General features: G+C 49.7%; 1 protein-coding gene across 8 annotated transcripts; it reads right to left on the bottom strand.

The window, feature by feature from the left end:
* Positions 1–19,714, bottom strand: CCDC201 (coiled-coil domain containing 201). 8 transcript variants are annotated; one of them, XR_012132412.1, is made up of 5 exons: positions 19,519–19,694; positions 5,513–6,524; positions 2,608–3,051; positions 1,050–2,052; positions 1–1,012 (listed from the first exon to the last, which is right to left on the bottom strand). XR_012132412.1 is itself a non-coding variant. In XM_073239118.1 (4 exons), exons 2-4 carry the CDS (start codon positions 5,528–5,530, stop codon positions 544–546), a joined length of 549 nt encoding a protein of 182 aa, XP_073095219.1. In that variant the 5' UTR covers positions 5,531–6,524; positions 19,519–19,694; the 3' UTR covers positions 1–543. The 8 variants fall into 8 exon arrangements, 3 of the variants coding, with proteins under 3 accessions (XP_073095219.1, XP_073095218.1, XP_073095220.1); XM_073239118.1 differs by lacking the exon at positions 1,050–2,052 and having other exon boundaries at positions 1–630; XM_073239117.1 differs by having other exon boundaries at positions 1–2,052.
* Positions 19,715–21,491: the final 1,777 nt, after the last annotated feature.

Below are 21,491 nucleotides of genomic sequence, written 5' to 3' on the forward strand. Positions count from 1 at the left end.
TAGCTCTCATGAAAACTGTTTATTTTTAGCAGTAAGAATGAGAAGGAACTACACTGATTTATCTCCATGTGCAATTGTAGGCAATTTTCATGCTTTATAATTTCATTTGAAGACTTCATAAGCGTTAGTTTTTATAGGCTGATAAATTGTTGTAACAAAAGAAAAAGTGAACAAGTTGATCTGTCAGCTTATAATGGAGGAACCAGCTGTTGAACTCACAAGTGTGTCCATCCACCAGCCAGGAGCGTCAGCAGAGGGGAGTGGGTGCAACCACCCCAGGACTTGTAGCCCGGCCATGTCCGCTCTCCTGGGAAATTTCATCCCTCCTGCTTTACTGGAAACCCCACACAAGTGCAGGAAAACCACGTTCTCACTCTTTAATGCTTTCTGACTGCCCCACGGCTAGACAGCAAAACTCTCACTGGTTCAGTCAAAACAGAACACCTGACCTTGCCTGACCTTAGAGTCTACCTGTCCTATTGTTCCAATCCAGCCTGGGATTCTGTTTCAGGGTGCCCTGCTTTAGGGGTGCCTTATTCTGTTCTAGCAGTCCTGGATGGTGAGCTCATGTTGGGTGGCCTCCTCGATGCTCTGCAGCAGCCAGGCTTCCCACTGCCTCACTCGCTCCATCTGTCAGAGGAAAGGTGTCTCAGATGGTTTGCTCAGCAGGAGAGGCTATGTAGGGAAAGCAGATATCCATGCTGGGCTGCAGAACCCACACGGTCAGCTCTTGGGCACCATCTGGGCTTCTCAGCTCAGAGCTAACCTGGCCAGCCTGCAGGTGCCAGCCACCACCCAGAGGGCCGAGTCTCCAGGTGGGGCAGGAAGATAAGGTAAGGACCAGGGGACCTGGTCTGGCAAGAGCATGAAGGGGCCAGTGGGGATGGGACAGGGACAAGGGGGCCAGCCTGGGCAGCATCTGAGGGCAGAGCGTCTGTGTGGGGCAGTCTAGACAATTTCCCACAGGCCTGAGGAGCCCCCTCTTCAGGAGCTGCAGCGAGGAGGAAGCGGCCTCAGGCCAGAACTAGGAAAGGAGAGGAGGAAGCGGCCTCAGGCCAGAACTAGGAAAGGAGCAGGAGGAAACCTGCTTCTGAACAAGACAGGCTCAGGCTCATAGAAACTGGAGCCTGGGGTACAGGTGGCTGAGCACGATGGCACAGGGTGTGTGTTGGTGCTGGATCACAAAGTACAATGTTGGATGGTGTCTGCTGCCACTGATGTCAGGTTACCACGCATCAGGGTCCTGACCCTGAAAGTGAAAAAATAGAAGCAAACCCAGAAGGGCAAAATGAGGTACAGGAAATGCTGGTGTTGAGGAGTGCCAGTGGGGGCATGGACAATGGCTGGAGTGGGAGCCCGCGACCAGGCAGCAAGCCCCTGGAAGCAAAGGAACTGCCCCTGAAGCAATGCACACAGCTGGGAGTTGGCTGCCCCAGCAGAGCACCTGCAGCCTACACAGAAGGGCCGCCTGGGCCCAGGGGCTGTGCTGTCTCTGGAGACCCAGGATGAGCTGGGGGAGGTGAGGTTTTGTGACAATCACCATCCCACAGTGACACCCACAGGCCCCTTCTCTTCTTCAGCTCTGGAATATTCCAGCCAGGCTCATTCTATCCCTCCTGGCGGCAGGGCGGAGCATCAGCCCACAGGGAGGACATTAGGGATAGGACACAGATGCACTGCAAAAGAGAGGCAGTCCTGGTGGTCAGGTCCACACACAGGACTTCTGGTCAGTTGTACAAGGCTGCTCCTCACTAGCTCAGGCACAGTACAGAGGTGTGTGTGGGCCAGCATCAAGAGAAGCTCTGAATGACTGACACCCCCACCAGACAGGAGAGCGAAGCCATGCAGAGGGGGCTGCAAGGCCAACAGGAACGCTTGGAGGGAAAGGGACTTCTGGAGAGCTGCACCATCTGCTGTAGCCTGGAAGCTGGACCCATGCCCCTTCAATAGGGCCTGGAGGGGCTAAATAACAAAAGGTGGAAGCAGCAGTCCAGCGCTCCCACACCCGGCTTCCAAGGAGTCCAGGCACTTCAGCAGAAGGGGCTTCAAAGGCTGCCAAGGAGAGAGCAAGGCTACCTAGAGCTGATGGGGTCATGAGGTGCCCCCAGGACGCAGCCCACCCTCTGGGCATCAGAACCTGGGGGCCAGGGTGTCTCAGCCACTGACCCCTGTGGGGGCAAGGTGGAAGTCTCCCCAGCAATGCTCTTCTGGGGAAACTTCTAGAACATGTAGTCCTTAGGAGATGAGCCAGCAGAGCACTTGGAGGCAGTGTTCACAGCAGGAAGGGGCCAGGGGGCCCTCCACTGACTGCTTGGGACCCCAAGTTTAGGCAGTATGTAAGAAGCCACGCAGAGTCCCAGGGACCCTCCAAGTGGGCATGGGCAGGGCCCAGACATCAGAGAAGCCCCAGTCACATGGCCTTTCCCAGTCCCGGTGACCTCGCAATGCTCAGGAAGTGGGCCCACTAGTGAGGGAAGGTGACGCTGTCTGTCCCAGCTGTCATCATGCTGCCTCCCAGGGGCAGGGCCTTGTCAGGGACCCAGTGCTCCTGGGGGACCCAAATGTAGCCCGGGTCAGCAGGGCCTAGGGGTCTGGGTCAGGGCTTACCGCAGCCGCCAGCTTCTTCAGGTCCCGTCTCCTCCTGCCAGCCACACTGGGGATCCCAGGCAGTCCCAGGTTTCGTGGCCACCTTCCTGCCCGGGCGGACTTTCCCTGTTGCTGCGGCCAGGCGCCCGAGGCTGGTGTGGGCATGTCCTCCTCAGGAGCCCAGGGGTCCCGGTCCGGCCCTACCAACCCACTGGATGCCCCAGAGGCCCAGATATTAGAAGGCTGCCCCTCTTGGAGGGCAGCTTTGGGGCTGAGCCCTGGCTGCTGGGATGGGAGGTCCCAGGAAGCGCATGCAGGCAATGGGGAGGGGACACAGCCCAGAGACTGCCTGTGCTCACTAAGCGCGGCTTCCTCCAGGGTGCTGTGCTGCAGGACCCTTCTCAAGGGCAGTGGACTCGTCTCTGAAAGGGGGCCTTCGTCCTCAGAGGCACTCAGTCCAGAGATCTGTTGAAACAAACTGCACAGGTCGGCTTCTGGAAGGGAGCATCTAGCCTGGCCTGGGAGTGGGGTGTCCTCTGGTTATGCCCTGGGGAGGGGGCAGGCTGCAGTCACACTCACACTGTGTCCACCCATTCGTTCACTAGTTTTGTCTAATAAAAATATTTTTTGGTCAACACTTTAAGCCATCAGTGAAAAATGTGAGTTTTAGGGATAGAACTGAAAAACAGATGACTTTCAGGTAAAAATGTGTTCTTTTCCTCCAGGAAAAAATGTTTAAAACATTGTCAATGTAATCATCCTAACGTTTAAGCTCAACTAAAAAAAACCAATGGACGCTGCAGTTTTGTGCACAGCGAAAGCATATGGGGCAGGCATGCATGCTGACAGGGTGTGATGTTTTGGAAAACTCAATGTATCAATCCCAGACTCAACTGTAGCAACTCCATCATGGCCAGCTTTTTTCTTCCAAAACAAAGCTTTAACTGAACCATTCATACTCCTACGTTCATAGTCTTTTCTCAGTACTGATAAATTGTACTTGGCAAATATTTTTATGTTATCATAACATGTTGATCTCTGCAGTGCTCCTTGAAAACCTTTCATGTCAAGGTGGCTTGACAAATTTAGCTGAACAACTGTTTTTTGTAAGAAGCTCTAATGCATCTTTTAAACATGTTAATTTGTGCTGCTAATGAACACTGCAGTGCATCTAGCCGATTTACTCCCAACTGAGGCAAGCTTCAAAGTATGGATGGATTTTTAATTTTATGTTGAATCCCCCTTATGGAATGGGGGAAAATATTTGCAAACCACAAATCCAATAAGGGCTAACATTCAAAACATATAAGGAACTCATATTGAGGTAGAGCAGGGACATGGGACAAGCAACATAATTAATTTTTCATACCTATGATAAAAAATGCTGAGATATAAATAGTATAAGAAGAACAGGAGGGACTCCATCTTAAGGTTAAGATTTCATTTTAAAAACCAAGGAGTTAGGAGGTATGATTCCTAACATATTTTATGATAATCAGACAATTACTGACCCTATCTTAAGGTAGGGCAAGCGGTCCTAAATGATAAATTTCTACTCCTTGAGGGTAACCACTATCTTGGAGAAGAACAAGAGCAATAAATTTCTTGTGTTAAGCTTTTGTGTTAAGCTTTCTTGTGTTTCTTCTGTTAAGCTTATCTAACAGAATATATACAGACCTGACTATGTTCTCATTAAAAGGAGCTACTCCTGAGAATTACCAACCAATAAACAATCACATGTTGATACGTTTTTTGATAAATTGTAACAGTGAAAACTTACAGAGGAAACCATTTAGATTTGCCTTACAAATACTCAGAACAGCTGAGGTAGAAGGAGTATCACTGGGAAGACACAGGATTTCAAATGACCATAAAAGAAGTCTGTCTCTCATTGCATGCTGTTGTTCTGACTCGTTGGCCTTTTAGGAAAAAAACAAAGTAAAGCCATGCCCCTCGGAACACCCTACACTAAAATAAACTACAACGGATTGAGTATTACACTCTTCAAAAATTCATGTTATGAGGAAACAATGGAATAATTTTTAAAAATCTAGAACAAAACTGGAGTTTAATATCAAATCATTCACCAAGATAAATTCCAAAAACATAAAAAATAAAAGATTTCTATGTAAAAAAACAAAGCTATTAAAGTATTGGAAAGAAATACTGATAGATTTCTCTGCAAACTCATCAGAGGTAAGGCTTTCAAATAACCCACAACACAGATGCTGTAAAAGATAGGTTAAACTGAATACAATTTTTTTTTAAACTTCTGCAAGCAAAACAATAATAATAGTCTAAGGGGATAAAAGGACAAACCACAATTCCTATAAAAGATAAACAAGGGGCTAATCATCCTAAAATCTAGGCAAATACCAACACCCTAATGGATAAACATGCAGCAATCCTTAAAAGTTTTTATACAAATGATCTTCCAAACTGTTGGTGAGGAGTGATCTCTGCTTTAGGTATTTCTGGGCAAACGGAGAGAAATACGAATCTAAAGGCATCTGGGAAGGAGCTAAACCTAGCATTACTTAGGGTGGGGCCGGCGGGATACTGTACCCTGGCCATGCTCTTCCCCTTTGAACCCGCCGAGGGATCCCTTGTACCAAGGAGAGAAGAAACCAAGGGCTCCCCGTTGTCCTTCAGGAGGTGCAGGCCGGGGGCTCAGGGTCCCGCCCAGGCCGCCCGGATCTGAAGGTGAGAGGAACCTTCCCTGGAGGCCGCTTACCTGATCTCTATCCCGCTTTTCTTCGCGCACATGGAGCCGCGTCGCAGGCCCCCTCCATCCGCGCGGGCCGGGCCCCAGCCTTGCTCACGGGTGGGGAAAGGTCCAGGGGGCTCCGGACCAGGGAAGACGGGTCCCTGCCCACCCGAGCGCGCCTCCCCGCTGGCCCAGACCTGCCCCGCCCTGCAGGCCTACCTGCGCCCCAGTCTCCATCTCGCCTTTCCGTAGGGACTCTTCTGCAGCTCTGGCAAGCCCCGAGCCCTCCTGTGCCCGCGGCACGCACCCCGGCTCCGGGCAGGTGAGCTGGAGCCCACGTGCGCACAGCCTCCACGGGACGACCCCATGGCGGCGCAGGCGCAGGGCGGAGTGGGGAGAGGGGTGCCGGCGGGGGGGGCGGGGGCGAGCCTTGAGGGTCTCCACCTGGCCCGTTCCTCCTGCACCTGAGAGTGCCCGGCACCAGGTAGTCAGGGCCAGGCGCCAACTGACTCCCAAGGAGTGAGCGGCCCGCGGTGCGCTCTCCGCGCACTCTTGAAGTCCTGGAAGAGGAAATCCCTGGGCAAAATACCTCTAAAACTGAAATTAAAGGGATAAATAAAGTTTAAAACCCGTTTATTGCTCACAAACTGCAGTCTGGGGCCTTCTCTCTCTCGTGCTCAGGCAGAAGTGAACAAGGACCGCCCCCTTACTTCTCAGGTTCAAACAAGTGGTCTGCTGCCCAGGTAATTGCCCACTGATATGGAGATGAACTTCTCTCCACCCCTGAGGATATGCAAATGAACTGAAGCCAGGCCAGATATTCTGGAAATATTACAATTTTATCCACACTCACCAAGTGTTTTACTGTTATCATCACAACCAAAAGGGGTGGACACCATACCCCAACAGAGTACTGGGCAACATTTATGTGCCCATGTTAGCTACAGCAGAGTCAAAAGGTAGGGAAGAGGAGAGCGGCCTGCACCTGTCGCACTCCAAGTCCTGCTGTGGGGAATTTGCCGCCTCCATGTAGTGGTGCTCTGGGTGGGGGGTCTGTGGCTGGCATTTCTGAGGAATCGCAGGAGACTTCCTTAATGAGTGGGAGCAGCAAAGAGTACCGGTCCTCCAGGGTGGAGCTGGGGAGAGCTGCCGGGGCATGCAGTGTGACAGGCATGCTCTCAGCCACAGCCTCAGCCGCGGGAGGACCAGGAAATAGTGACGCTGGTAATACCTAGGTGGCAGGGTGACAGGTAAGTATTAATGTAACTTAAATCCATTTCACTTTTTCCAAAAAGAACTTGTACTTAGTAAATAATAATTAAAAACATAAATCTCAGATGGTACAGTGTGGGGAAGTTGGGGTTCCTATGGCCAGGATCCTCACTGAACTTAAACCACCTGTTGATGTAACTGGCCTGTTGCTGGGCTGCCGCTTCCACACCTGTAGGTAATAAGCTGTTATTGTGCTATATAGAGAGCTGGCCCAGTGCTCTGGGTGGAGGCAGAGATGCTAGTGCTTGACCTACTGCCGGGAGAACAAGCCGGGTAATAAACCCTTTCACCCCAAGAACATTTTGTTGTCGATTTCTTTGGTCACAGATAGGAAACTTGCCCAGAGCTGAAACCCATTGGTAAGACAATTGGCGAAAGTTGGCAGAGTTCACTGTTGACCAAGGGAAAAGACAGGCTGCCCTTATGGGAGGGGTACTTCAGCGGGCTGCCCCCGTGAAAGGGGAGACAGTGGATCGTCCCCCAATGGGTGTGTGGTCTGAGGTGGCTTGCCTCCTAGAGGGCTGGGCCCCACCCCAGGACTGGAGGCAAGTGGAGGTGACACCTGAGGCAGTAGGGGTGGCTCTTGGTATAGTAAGCAGATCCTTTGAGAAGCAGAGTGCCCGGAGGCAGCGGGGACTGTGGGTTGGCTGCTTCTCACAGTCTTAAAAAGGTGTACAGAGAGGACCCAAGAAATGGCGGCGTGAGAACGCCAACTGCAAACTTCAGTAGATTCTCTGAGGAGGGAAGTGGCATTGTTGCAAGAGGCGGCATGAGAACGCAAGCTGCAGACTTCTGTGGATGCCCTGAGGAGGGAAATGGCATTGATATGGGAGGAGGCGGCACGAGAGCGCTGGCAGCAAGGTGCCATTGGAGATGAGACAGCAGCACTGCCAGGTGCTCTGAAGGAGGAAGAGGTCATCAAGGAAAAGGACGAACTCCTGAGGGAAGCACAGGAGGAGGTGGTACAGGGAACATCAGCTGTGAAGCATTGAGCTGAAGGTAAGAGACCTGTAGACTGAGGTGGCATTGCTGCGAGGCACAGAAGAAAAGGTAAAGGTTGTAGCAGAGGAGGCATTTGGGGGAAGGGAGAGAAAGGTGCCATCAGTCCCAGAAATGGAGGAGCAGGAGAAGGATGAAGGGCTGGTGCCGGAGGCACTGGTGCCTCCTGTATTGAAAGCACACCCAGTGGTTGTAAAGAAAATAAAGATCCAGCAGCTGGAAGTCCCCCAGGAGCGGAGCAGCCCCCTCCCCAGGTCATGGGGCACTCTATGCTCCGCCCCTATACTCAGGCTGAGCCAGTGTATTTGGACTCCCCTTTTAGGCAGAAGCCTTCGGAGTCAATATCAGCTTGGCTCCTGTGTCTGTGGGACTTAGGGGTGGATGGAATTGTTCTGTCGGGATCAGAGATGGGAAAGCTGGCTTCCCTGACAGTGCAACCCACCTTGAGGCAGTGATTACAAAATGCACATCAGTACCCAGAGAGTCACCCCCTCCTTGATTGGCTTATGGCTGTACTTAATGCTGTGTGGCCCAATCCGGGTGATCTGCCATCCTCTCCTGTTAGATGGCAGACATGCTGAGCTCCAACAGGTTCTATGAGAGCTAGGCATAAGAAATGCCATCTATAGTCTAGAGAAATATAACCCAGATGAAGAGATTTTCACTACTGGGATGAGAAATACTGTACTTCAAATGGCTCCCACATCCTTCTTTGGGTCTCTAGTGGCCATTCTTTCCCCTCACTTAGGGCATCCCATAAGTGAGGTGACATGTACAGTAGCAGACTTAGGAGAGGCTGAAGCAATGAGAATCCGGAATGAAGTAAGACCTGTTATCCATAAGAAGAATTTACAGGGCCCTATGAAGGTTACAAGGACCCAGATGTGGGTTGACTTAATATGGGCAGGAGCAGATGGAAGGAAATTAGAGAGGAAGTCCAATTGGATCTTACCAGAGCTATGGCAACAACTGAAACCAGAGCAGCAGTTCCTGCCATTAAGACCAAAGAGGCAGAGGTCAGAGACAGAGCCATGAGTCTGGCCTGTGTGTTTGTAAGACTTCCTGCTGGAGAACAAGCCAACCTCACTTGAGCCCACACAGGAAGGTGATTGGGGAACACGGTTTGACTGAGGGAAAGGTCAAGGTATCTGCCCTGAGGGACCAGGGGGAACCGAAGGCGACATGTTAAAATAGCTAGCCATTGGTCCCCCATGAACATACAACATGTCCTGGCTCTGGTGGACACGGGATGAATGTTCATTGATTCATGGTAACCCTGAGTGGTTCCCCAGGACCCCCACTATCATAAATGGTTACAGGGAGAAGGCTATCAGGGTGAAAAAAGCCCAGATCCCTTTGGGAATAGGATGTCTACCTCCAAAGGATTATACTGTGTATATATCTCTTATTCCTGAGTATATTTTGGGGATTGATATCTTGCAGGGTCTATGGTTGCAGACCACTGCAGGTGAGTTCAGACTGAGAGTACATGTGGTGAAGGCAGTTCTGAGGGGACATGCTAGGCACCCACCCATAGCTTTGCCTGTGCCTTGGCGGGTGACTAATATCAAACAACACAAACTGCATAAAGAGATTGGAGAAACTCTCCAGGAGCTGGAAAAGGTGGGTATTATAAAGCCCACCCATAGTCCTTTCAATTCCCCAGTATGGCCTGTAAAAAAGCCAGATGGCTCCTGGTGGATGACTGGATTACAGAGAACTGAATAAAGTCATGCCCCCTATGCATGCTGCTGTCCCCTCTATTACAGGCCTGATGGATACCCTCAGCCATGAACTGAAAACATACCATTATGTGGTAGATCTTGCTAATGCCTTCTTTTCCATTGACATTGAACAGGAAAGTCAGGAACAGTTTGCCTTCACGTGGGAAGGATGGCAATGGACTTTCACCGTCCTTCCACAGGGAAACCTCCACAGCCCCACCATCTGTCATGGACTTGTAGCCCAGGACTTGGCTACATAGGAGCCAATGATGCAGCTGTACCATTATATTGATGTCATGCTCACGTCCGATTCTCTTTCAGATCTAGAAGGTGCAGCACCTAGACTGCTGCAACATTTACAAGAGAAAGGATGGGCTGTGAACAACACCAAGGTTCAGGGATCTGGTTTGTCTGTTAAATTCTTGGGGGTCATCTGGTCAGGTAAGACCAAAGTTATTCCAGAAGCAGTTATAGACAAAGTCCAGGACTTTCCTACCCCCACAACTGTAACATTACTACAGGAATTTCTGGGTCTTCTAGGCTACTGGAGAGTGTTTATACCGCATTTGGTGCAAATTCTGAAGCCCTTATACCAGTTGGTACAAAAGGGTGTCAGGTGGGACTGGGATGAGACATGTGCCTCTGCCTTTACTAAAGCAAAATGGGCAGTCAAGGCCATACAGGCCTTGAGTGTGATAGACCCATCAAGGCCCTGTGAGCTGGATGTTCATGTCACTGAAGATGGTTATGGCTGGGGTCTCTGGCAGCGGCTTGAATGAACTCGCCAACCCATTGGATTCTGGTCACAACTTTGGAAGAGGGCAGATGTATGATACATTTTGACAGAAAAACAACTGGCTGCTGTGTATCAGCCTTGCTGGCTAGAGAACCCATCACTGGAATGGCCCCGATAAAGGTAATAACCACCTGTCCTATCTTGGGGTGGGTATGAGACTGGACCCAAAAGCCAAGGAGTGGTGTGCCACAAATACCCAACACTAGCCAAGTGGGGTGCTTAGCTACAGCAGTGTAGTGCCCTCTCTAGTAGCCCCTTGAGTGAAGAACTCCAATGCTTGTTGGGGCTGGTGACATATACTAGTGAAAAGCAGAAAGAACTTGCTTTTGAACCATTAGTAGCAGAGAGTCCTTATTGGGAGGGAAGAGCCTCTATACCCGAAGATGCATGGTATACAGATGGTTCCAGCCATGGGCAGCCCCCAAAATGGAGGACCATAGCTTTCCATCCTAAGACTGAGACAATATGGATGGAAGATGGTGAGGGGAAGAGCAACCAATGGGCAGAGTTGCAGGCTGTGTGGCTTGTGATCAGCCAGGAGCCCTCCCCTTTAGTTGTCTGCACTGACAGCTGGGCTGTCTATCGGGGCTTGACCCTGTGGCTACCAACATGGTACCATGCCACCTGGCTGGTTGGTCACTGACCCCTTTGGGGGCAAGAATTATGGCAAGACTTATGGGCCTGTGGTAAGACCAAAATAATTACAGTATACCATGTGACAGGTCATCAGCCACTGGCATCCCCAGGAAATGATGAGGCAGATAAATTGGCCCAGATATGTTGGTTAGAAGGAAAGCCTGCCTCTGATGTAGCCCAATGGCTACATTAGCGTTTGTTGCATGCAGGGCAAAAGACAATGTAGGTTGTAACCCATTGGTGGGGTTTGCCTTTGACCTTCGAAGAAATTAGTAGAGCCCGGCAGGAGTGTGTCATGTACTCCAAAAGGGACTTACACCAAGTTCCACAGCAACATGGGGGCCTATAGCTAAGGGGCCTATACCCCTCGTCAGGTGGCAGATAGACTATATTGGGCCTCTACCTGTGTCAGAAGGATATCAGGACACGATGACTTGTGTGGACACAGCTACTGGACTTCTGGTTGCTTTTCCTACCCGTTGTGCAGACCAGCAGCAACCAAAAGAGGCCTGGAGCATCTCTTTGCTGCCTATGGCTAACCACAGGTGATTGAAAGTGATCAGGGCACCCATTTTACTGGACATACACTGCAAGAATGGGTACGACAGCTGGGAATCAAGTGGAAGTTTCATGTGCCACACAATCCTACTGCAGCATGTATGATAGAGAAGCACAATGGCTTGGTATCTGACTTTAGTCCGGATTTTAACAATAGTCTGTGGGGATGGTCAGTCTGCTTATGGACCGTACTATGGTATTTGAATGAGAGACCCCGAAAGGGAGCTCTGAGCCCCGTAGACATGTTAACACATATGGCTGCCTCCCTCATGCATCTGCAAGTACAAACCAAGGAGGGATCACTGAAGCCTAGGTTTGGCCACCAGAATAACATCTTGCTGCCAGCACCAACTGCACTGAACCCCGGAGACTCCATTGAGTGGACGTGGCCTTGGACCTTCCACATGGACCAATGATGGCTGGCTCTCCTGGCACCTTGGGGACAAGGCCTGGAAGCTGACCTCCTGTGTATTCCTGGAATAATAGCAGAGTGGCCGCCAAAGGTCACAGTAGTACATCCTGAATTGCCAGAAGGTAAGAGCATCTTACTGGGGAGTTTTGTTTTATCATTATGGCCAGTGCATGCACCTCCAGTAGCACTATATATAGACCCTTCAGTAATTCTCACGGGGAAAGGAGTAAAAGTATGGTATACTAGGCCTGGAAGGCACCCCCTTCCTGCTACAGTCCTATCACAGGACCACTCTTTTGCATGCATCCTACCTGGTGGACAAGATTTGCCTCTGTTGGTGGCATTAAAACATGTGTCCTATTGCCCCTAAAGTCTTTGTGGATTGGAAACTTCCTCTGGCTTGAGGATTATTATAATTTTTGTATCAAAATCTTGCTGTGCCTTAATTTTTATTATCTCTAAATTGTTATCTTCTGTTGCTATTGTGAAATCTGCTTACAGTGCTCCAGCTTTCTTGCACAGGGACCATTGCAGAAGATTGAAAGCATGTAGTTTGTAAGGCAAGAATCCTGGAGGGGTGGAGTGTGGGGAAGTTGGGGTTCCTATGGCCAGGATCCTCACTGAACTTAAACCACCTGATGATGTAACTGGCCTGTTGCTGGGCTGCGGCTTCTGCACCTATAGTCAATAAGCTATTATTGCACTATATAGAGAGCTGGCCCAGTGCTCTGGGCAGAGGCAGAGATGCTAGTGCTCGACCTACCGTGGGAGAACAAGCCGGGTAATAAACCCTTTCACCCCAAGAACGTTTTGCTGTCGATTTCTTTGATCACAGTGAATCCATAGCGATCTTGCCCAAGGCTGAAACCCATTGGCAAGACATGCAGCTCATTATTTTCCAATGAGACATTGAAGGCCCTGGAGCAGAGGTGTCCACAGTCCTGGAGCAAGTCAGCTGGGGGCTGCCTGGATGCTATCCCAGCATCCAGATGTTTTCTCACCACACCAGGCCACCCCCAGGGTCCTCTGAGCTCCTGACCTCCTGGCCCTTAGGCATGCTGCTTTGAGCACAACATAAGGCTCTTTTGTTTGTGTTTGTGAATAAAAACAATTTCAAAATCTTCATGGAGCACATCATTCTGGCACACAGCATCACCAGTCATCAGCCCCTTCCCCAGCATGGTGGGCAGTGCTCTGGGGAGGTATACAGGGGCCCTGCAGGGGCTCCAGGCTGGACACAGAAGCTGCCCCACTTACCCCAGGCTCCTGGTCCCTGCTGAGAGCCCAGCATGTTCACGTTCAGCCATGATTGTCACAGAGGCTCCCACCATGAAACCCAGATGCCCTCATTGTGCAGCTGAGCCCACACTGAAGCACAATCTCCAATCCAAGCTGCAGGCTCCCATGTGCCCACCAGTCTGCCACACCAACACCTGCATTATAGCACCCATTAATGCTCTTGGTATAGGGATGGCTGGCTGAGAGGCTGGCCCTTGAAAGTTTGGGCCTTGGACAGCTCAGGACAATGCAAGCCACATCATGGGCTTTATGAGCATGTGTAGGAAATCCTCAGTATGACACTTGGCATATGCTCCATACTCAGCAACTGTCAGCATCTGCATCACTATGCCTCCAGGCCACATGCTTGCAGAATTCATGCCCTGACAGCGTTCCTATTTCCATCTCACACCAGTGTGTTTTTTGAACTCCAGCACAATGAATTATTTGTTTCTGTTTTGCACATGTGTTTTTATTTTTGGTATATTTGATGTTTGGACATCTTAAGCCCTTTCTGGCTGGAGAGAGACTGCCCCTCCCAGGCTAGCCAATTCTTGGAGACAGCAGAGGGCCAGGGCAGCACCTGTGATGTCCAGACTTACCCGTCCCCTGCATCTGTCCTGTTCCCAGGAGGCAATGTGTCTCTGCCTTCCCCCCCAACCCCCTTGCCCACTGCCAGGCCAGGGCCCAGGCAACTAGGAACCACCCCTATAGCTTAGAGCATGCTGGAATTGTTCAAAGTTGCCAATCCTAAATTGTTCACCCAGCTGCTTTACCTCTTCCATGGAAACCCTAATAAACGCTGTGGCCTCAGTTGTCCCCTCACTACTGTCCTCAACCCCCTCACCACCCTGGTGATTCCCTGTGGCCTTTTGTGGTAGCCATGTCTTCTGTCTCTAGGACCTGGGATTGTGATAACCTTTTTCCTTCTAAACCTTATTGTCATCTCCTCCGTGACCCACTGATCTTACAATCCCATATCCAACATGGATATTCCTAAAGCAGTTTCTACACAACCAGTAAGCTCAAAGTTGCCTTTGACCTCAGGTTGTAAATAAGAGGCAAATGGTTGGGATTGTTGTGAAACACCACAGAGTAGGAAAAAACCTGTTAAGTTCATTAATAATCAAGTGCAAAATATCACAGCACAAGTACTTCTTTAAAATAGCTAAAATCTGTAAGGATGAACTTTCAAAATACCTTCCAAAACAAAGTACCAGGTCCACATAGGTTCACTGGTGAATCCTATAGAACATTTAAGGAAGAAGTTGTGCCAATTTTCTACAATCTCTTCCAGAAGCTAGGAGTGCAGGGAAAATTTATAACCCATTCACTGAGGCCAAAATTACCATGATACCAAAAATAGACATCACAAGAGAAGAAAAGCACAGGCCAACATTCCTCATGAATATAGATGCAAATATCTCCAACAAAATATTAGTAAATGAATCCAACAATATATAAAATAATTATGTGCCATGACCAAGTGGTATGCAAAGTTGGTTCATCATTTGAAAACCAATCAAGTAATCCATCACATCAATAGGTTAAAGACATATCACAGGATTCATATTGATAGATGCAGAAAAAGCATTTGACATCTAATACCCATTTATTACAAAATCTCAGTAAGCTCAGAATAGAGGGAAACCTCCTCAACTTGATAAAGAATATATACAAAAACCTGCAGCTAACATCATATTTAATGAGAAATTTGAAGTTTTCCCACTAGAATAGGAGAACAACAAGGATGTCACCTCTTATCACTGCTTTTCAACATTGTACTAGCTACTGCAATAAGACAAGAAAAAGAAATAAAGGTATACCAAATGGGAAGGTAGTAATAAGACTGTCTTTGTCTGTAGATGACGGAATCATCTATGTAAAAAAATCCGGAAGAATCAACAAAGAAACCTTCTGCAACTAATAAAGGCAAGGTTATAGGATACAAGGTGTGTATACAAAAGTCAATCCCTTTTGAATATACCAGCAGTATATAAATAGGATTTGAAATGAAAAACATAACACCACTTTTATTAGCATACCCAAAAATGAAACACTTGTGTATAAATCTAACAAAATATGCACAAGATCTATATGTGCAAAACTCTGATGAAAGATATCAAATAAGAACTAAATAAATGGAGAGACATTCCATGCTCAAAAGAATAGGTTAGGAAGACTCAATAGAGCCAAGAAGACAGTTCTTCCCAACTTGATCTATAGATTGAATACAATCCTAATCAAAATTGCATTAAGGTATTTTATAGATATTGATAAACTGTTTACAAGACCCAGGAAAGCCAACACAATATTGAAGAACAAAGTTGGAGGACTGACAGTACCTGACTTTAATACTTAGTATAAAGCTACAATGATCAAGATGTTGTGGTTTTGGCAGAAGAGTAGACAAGTAGGTCAATGAACAGAATAGAGAGCCCAGATACAGACACACATAAACGAAGCCTGCTCTTTGACAAAGGAGCAGAGGCAGGCAACACCATGGACAAAAGATAGTCTGTTCAGTAAATGGTGCTGGAACAGCTGGACATCCATGTGTAAAAGGTGAACTTAGGCATAGACCTTACAGCCTTCACAATTCACAAACATTAACTCAAAATGAATCACAAATCTAAATGTAAAATGTAAACCTATAAATTCTTAGAAGATAACATACAGAAAACCTAGATGACCTTGGGTATGGTGATGATTTTTAGACACCAAATGCATAGTCCCTAAATCAAAATTGAATACACTTCAGTAAAATCAAGTTCTCACCTGTGAAAGAAAATGTGAAGAGACTGAGAAGAAAGGACACAGACTCAGGGAAAATATTTGAAAAACAGAAGTCTGATAAAAGACATCTGAAAGGTTAACAAAACCCTTTCAAAACTCAAAGAAAATAAACACCCTGATTAATAAATGGCCAAAGACCTTAACAGACACATCCCCAAAGAAGATAAACAGATGGCAAATAAGTACATGAAAAAAAATGCTCCACATCATATGGCATCTGGAAAATGCTGATTAAAACAAGGAGATATAGGTAAATAAGTAACTATTAGAATTGCCCACAAGAAGACACTGACAACAGCAAATGAGAGTGTGTGATGCAGCAGGGACTGTCATGAATTCCTGGTGACTGCACCCCTGTGGTCCTATGCACTAGGAGGGTTGGTGGGAGAGATCCCACTGCCCCACATGGTTTTGAAGGGCCTTGTTGAGGGGGTTCTGGACATTTGGAATTGACTGGTGGGCCCAGAGATGCATGCAGATCTCCAGGTGCAAAGGGTGCGCAGAGCAGAAATCGGTGCTGGGCAGAGACCTCCAGAAATCCTGGGCCAATCTTCTCCTCATCAGAGTTGTGGACACTGACCATCTAATGAAACCACAGACCTAACCTCCAGGGAGTTACTGTAGTGCCTAACCAAACAGCATGGTGCCTAACATGGCCCATGCAGGGACCAGGGCACCCTCTCCTGGATGCATCTTCTTCTCTTGTGCAGGGGAAGGGAAACCTCAGTGGATATAGCCAGAGTTCTTCTGGGGACAAGCTGAGCTCATCAGGTCTCCTGCTGCTCTGGAGTCCCCTCTGGCCAGAGTACCCACAAAGCCCACCCACTTTCCAGAAAGAGCAGGATCCAGGGGGTTTTCTAAACCAGTCAGCAAGCACCAGCATCCCCCAGAAGTTTGGGTAAGCAGAGGCCTGGGCTGCCCAGAGGTTCCCAGTGAGAGTCTGGGGGCCCAAGAATATACATCTTTACCTATGTCCCCCTGGGATGTGGAGCTGGTCCAACCCATGGCACATGTGACCCATGGCTCACGTGGTCTTTGGTGCAGAAAGATGGGGAACAAACACATCTGAGCACCATCCATGTGCCTGGCATTTAGTACCTTGGTCAACAGCACCCCAAGTAGAAGGCAGATGAGGGGCCTGGTGGGCTCATCTTTCCACTCCCATGTTCAGGATTTGGCTGTTTGGGAGGACTGAGAGTGAGCCTGCCTCTGCACTCTGATTGGCAGGAGAGCAGTGCCCTCATGCTCAGAGTGCCTGGGGCCATGGCCAGCCTCTGCAAAATTTGCATCATCCCTGTTTTGATTAGGGAACACAGCAGAACATCTTTTTGTTTTATCCCTTGGGTTAAAAACAACTTTGCTTTGAGGGTCTCCTGGATTGCAACCTTCTTTCCCTTTGAAGGTTCAACTTTGCCCTTGACCCTGGCATTGTTTTCCAGAGCCCGGATTGCTCAATTTTCCGGCAGCTGGTGAGTAAGCAGCCTGCTGCGTGAAGGCAGAATTGGGAACACTGGCTGACGGAATGCCCCGTGCTGTTTCATCACCCGGGCCTGGGCCTGCGGCCTGTGCAACTGAGAGCAGCCTTGGGGCACCTTACTCAGGGCTGACTCACGCCAGTCACTGCACTGTCCCCATGTTGCAGGCAAGAAAGTGAGACCCAGGGAGGTTACCCACATGCCAGGACGTGGAAACCCCAGGTGCCAGAACGGCAGCCCCACTGGGGATCTGGTGGCTGAATGATGACCTGCGGAGGCAGCCCAGCCACTTCCCTCACAGGCACTTCAGGTCCTGCCCCTGAAGGCAGATGTGTGATGAAGTGTCACCGCACAACTGCCCTGGCCACATCTGCCTCTGGGGTGGCCCAGCTGGCGGGTCGGGATGGATTGCATGCCCCTCACTCTGCTCCTCCTCGGCAGGCAGAGAGGCCTCAGCAGTAGGCCTCTTCCGGGCCCCTGGGACTCCAAAGTGTGATGCTCTTTCTTGCCTAGTTGATAAAACACCGAGTCCATTTGGCACTGAACATTTCCCATATAGACCCCAAAATACCTCTCAGCCCTGACCCCAAAATACACACCCAAGTACCCCTAAGCTTGCACACATTTTTGGGCTCCAACACCGCTGCCCGCATGCTCTGCTTTGGTGGTGACAAGCTCTGCCCCCTGAGACCCCAGGGCTGATTCCCTGGCAGCTCTGGCCGGCACAGCTTGGCATAAGGTACATATGGCACGTGTTTAGGAAACCCTGGCAATCATCATTGGCCAGGTGGGCAGGGGGCCTGTTGATGTGCAGTGCATGACTTGGGACTCTGATCCAGTGTGCCCCATGCTTTGGAAACACAGAGGGGGCACCTGAGCCCACTTGGGAGCCGCTGGGAAGGCTCCCAGAGGAAGGGACATTCAGTGGGTTCCAAGGGATGGAAAGAAGCAGAAGGGAGGTCTGGATACCTGGATGACAGGATCAACACCAAGAAGATATAGCAGAGCCTCAGAAGGGTCACTTAGGAATGCTGACATAACACTGCATGGCTTCCCGAGGACACTCATGGGCATGGTTGTGGAGGTGCCTCCAGAGCCCGCCCATGGACCTCATCTCACATGCTCCGGCCTGTCTCCACACCAGCTGTTTCGGATTCTCCCACTCATGCTGTGATGGTTCTGACCACACGGGACCACCCCAGTGTGGCATCCCCCTACCATGGCACCCCAGACCTTGGGCATCTCCCACACACCTGAACTGGCTGTCCTTCCCTTTCCCATGGATGTTATCACAAAACAGACTGCCTTTATGAAACTGTTTGTTGATTGCTTCTCTTCCTCCTTATCTTTAAGAGCAGGGCTACATTTTGAGTCTGGCTGACTGTTGGCTCTGTCCAGGTGTCTAGCTGGTGGTCAGGGCCTGGCCTGAAGGGACACTAAGGAGGGTCTCAGGATGGGTCTGCAGTAGCATCCATCTTTCCAGGCCTCCCTGTGACACTGCACTCTCAGCCCTGCCTAAACCCCACAGTGCGGTGCTGCCCCAACTGCTGGGCCTTTGCCCCCTGCTCCACCTGCTGGGGTATCCCAGCTCTTCCCTGAACACACCACCCTCTTCCCAGTTCCCTAGTCTCGGCACTGCAACCCCTCTCTCTGCCGCTTGGGGAAGCCCTGCTTTTCCTCCGAAACCTGCCTTGGCTCCCGTGCCTGGGAAGCACCCGGGTGGCTCGGTGCCCTTTCTCTTGTCATTCATCACCACGAAGCAATGCTCCACTGACCCACTTACCAGGAGAATTAGCCCTGGCAGAGCATGCCTCGGGCTAACTCTGTGCCTCAGCAGCTTGGGGCACCCTCTCTGCACACCTAGCTCTGTGCCTGCAGGAGCAGGGGAAGACGACTGCCAGGGCATGTGGGCCATGCTGGAGGAGAAACTGAGCTGCACACAGCACCAGGCTGGAGAAAGGACCTTCAGTCTGGGTGGCTGTGGCAGAAGGGCGTCAGGATGGAGCCCCAGAAGAACGAGCTTATGAGGAGGATGGAGGGTGATGGAAGAGAGACATGGGTAACAGGTGATGGAAACTAGAACATGGAGAACAGTAAAAAGAGACCAGAGAGGTAACAGTGACTGTTTTCTGCAGTAGGAAGGGGACATGAAGGCTGTACCATAAGCAGGATCCACAGAGCTGGGGTTAGGGATGTAGGTGAGGCTCTGGGGCACAACCCATGAGGAGGGGCTCCTTAGCCCACCATGCACCTCAGTGTCCCCAGAGAGCGATGCTCACCTTAGCAGGGGCTGGGATTCAGCAGGGCACCCAGAATGACCACCAGAGCAGCCACCTTTCAGGTCTCGGCCTCCAGGGGGAGGGCCGCTCACCCCAGGACACACACATAGTCCTCCTGGAGGGGAGGTCCCCTCTGTCTGTGTTGCTGGCGCCGCAGAAGGGGGAGCTTTCTCCCCCATGTGATGGCTGTTTTGCTGCTGCTATGAGGCAAACGATGGAAACATTTGGGAAATCGATGTACACAAAGAGGAACTTTCACTACGTGCAGGACCTCAGGAAGTGGGAGGGAATTGCTGGGCAAGTGCAGGAAGGGGTGAACAGTCCAGAGCCTGCAGGCTGCCCAAGACACACCTGGTGGCCCCAGATAGTTACCAGGGGCTCTCTCATGTGTGTGCCGTGAAGAAAACACATCAAGCAGCCACACTGATTCTAAGTTGAAGTCAGAGAGAAAATCCAGAGCACAAATTCTTCTTTTGGCAATGACATCACTTAGGAACCTACATCCAAAATAACAGTTTCAACAGGTCAAAGACATTGGTCACCTTAACTAGACACTGAACTTTGCTCTGTAAAAATAATGACAAACAGGACCATGAACTTCCAACTGCAATTATTTTCACTGATCTTGTTTTGATTGTTGCTGAGTTGTTAGTTCAGGTAGGAGGAAGCCAGGGAACTTGCCCCAGGCCACAGGGAAATGGCTGAGAGAGGTGCTAATAAAATTGTAATTCAGTTTTCTTGAGATAGATAATGAAAGTACCTGATTATACTAAATAATGTAGTATTTACTGGATCATGTAAATCCAGCAAAAATTGTGAAGGGAAAACCACCCCCACTTAGTAACCTAATTTCATCCCCACCCCAACAGCATGGGTATACCCTTCTGATGCATTCTTATCTTGGATTGTAAAAAAAAAAAAAAACAGTCACTGTACCTTCAAAGAGTGAGAAATGGGCCCATTAGTCCCCAGGACCTGCACAGAATCTCTCTGATCCATAGACCCTTTAAACCTAAAGTCACAATGACACATATTCATATTTCTTTTTTTACGCCAACAGCATATTCTGTACCGTCTCATTTTTACTTCCCTTGGAAATCTTGCATAACTTTACTCATCTTGGAGATTTTTCTCTATCAGGAAATACAGAACTACCTCATTCTTGTGTACAGCTGCCTAGTTTTTAGGGACTAGGGGCCAGAGAGATTCTGTGCAGGTCCTGGGGACTGGTGGGCCCATTTCTCACTCTTTGAAGGTACAGTGACTTTTTTTTCTGCAACCCAAGAGAATATCCAAGAAAGGAATTTTCATTAAAGAGGACACTTGGTAATCAACTCCTGATAAAAATTTGATCTGAGCCAGAAAATCAGAGGAAGCCTGGGGTCTGGGCTGAATTCTGCAGCCCCTGCCCCTCTCTTAATGGGCTCTGAGGCCCTCTCCTCTTCCAAAGCTCCCTTAACAAGGTGGGTCCCTGGTCTCGGTGAGATTAGGGAGCCTGGCATCAGCCATGGGGGTCTGTCCTTTTCCTTTTGTCTTTCCAGGTAATGTTGGGATCCCCACAGTTAGGTGGGCTGCGGGAGTCTGGGGCATCCACCAGGGCTGGCAGGAGACCTGGCTTCTAATTGGGACCTCCCTTGCTGTCCCTGGGCCTTGGTTTCCCCATTTGAAAACTGGCACTGCACTGGCCGTGCCCAGCTGATCTCTCCTATCCCCGGTTGCCCCTTGAATAAAACAGCGAGCATCACGCTCCACCTGGCTGGGCGCTCGTGGTTCGAATTGCACTTTGGCTCCAAGTCGGAATCATAACAGCAGGACAAACACAGTCGGAAACAGGGACCGTTTACCCACCCTCCACCCACGGTTTGCGCAGGGCCGTGGGCGCACAAGCAAAACAAACTTATTTTGAACACGCGGCCGTGAGCGCGTAGCGCTGCCAATCATTAACCCTGGTTCAAGTGGTGCGCGAGGGCCCT

Source organism: Manis javanica, chromosome 6, assembly GCF_040802235.1.
Source record: "Manis javanica isolate MJ-LG chromosome 6, MJ_LKY, whole genome shotgun sequence".
In the NCBI taxonomy this organism is placed as follows: domain Eukaryota; kingdom Metazoa; phylum Chordata; class Mammalia; order Pholidota; family Manidae; genus Manis; species Manis javanica.

What these genes read in the sequence shown, in the direction of transcription:
- CCDC201 (XM_073239117.1), bottom strand. An exon ending in TGAAGAAGCTGGCGGCTGCG is followed by an intron (nt 2,053 to 2,607) that starts GTAAGCCCTGAC and finishes TCTCCTTGGCAG; the next exon opens with CCTTTGAAGCCCCTTCTGCT.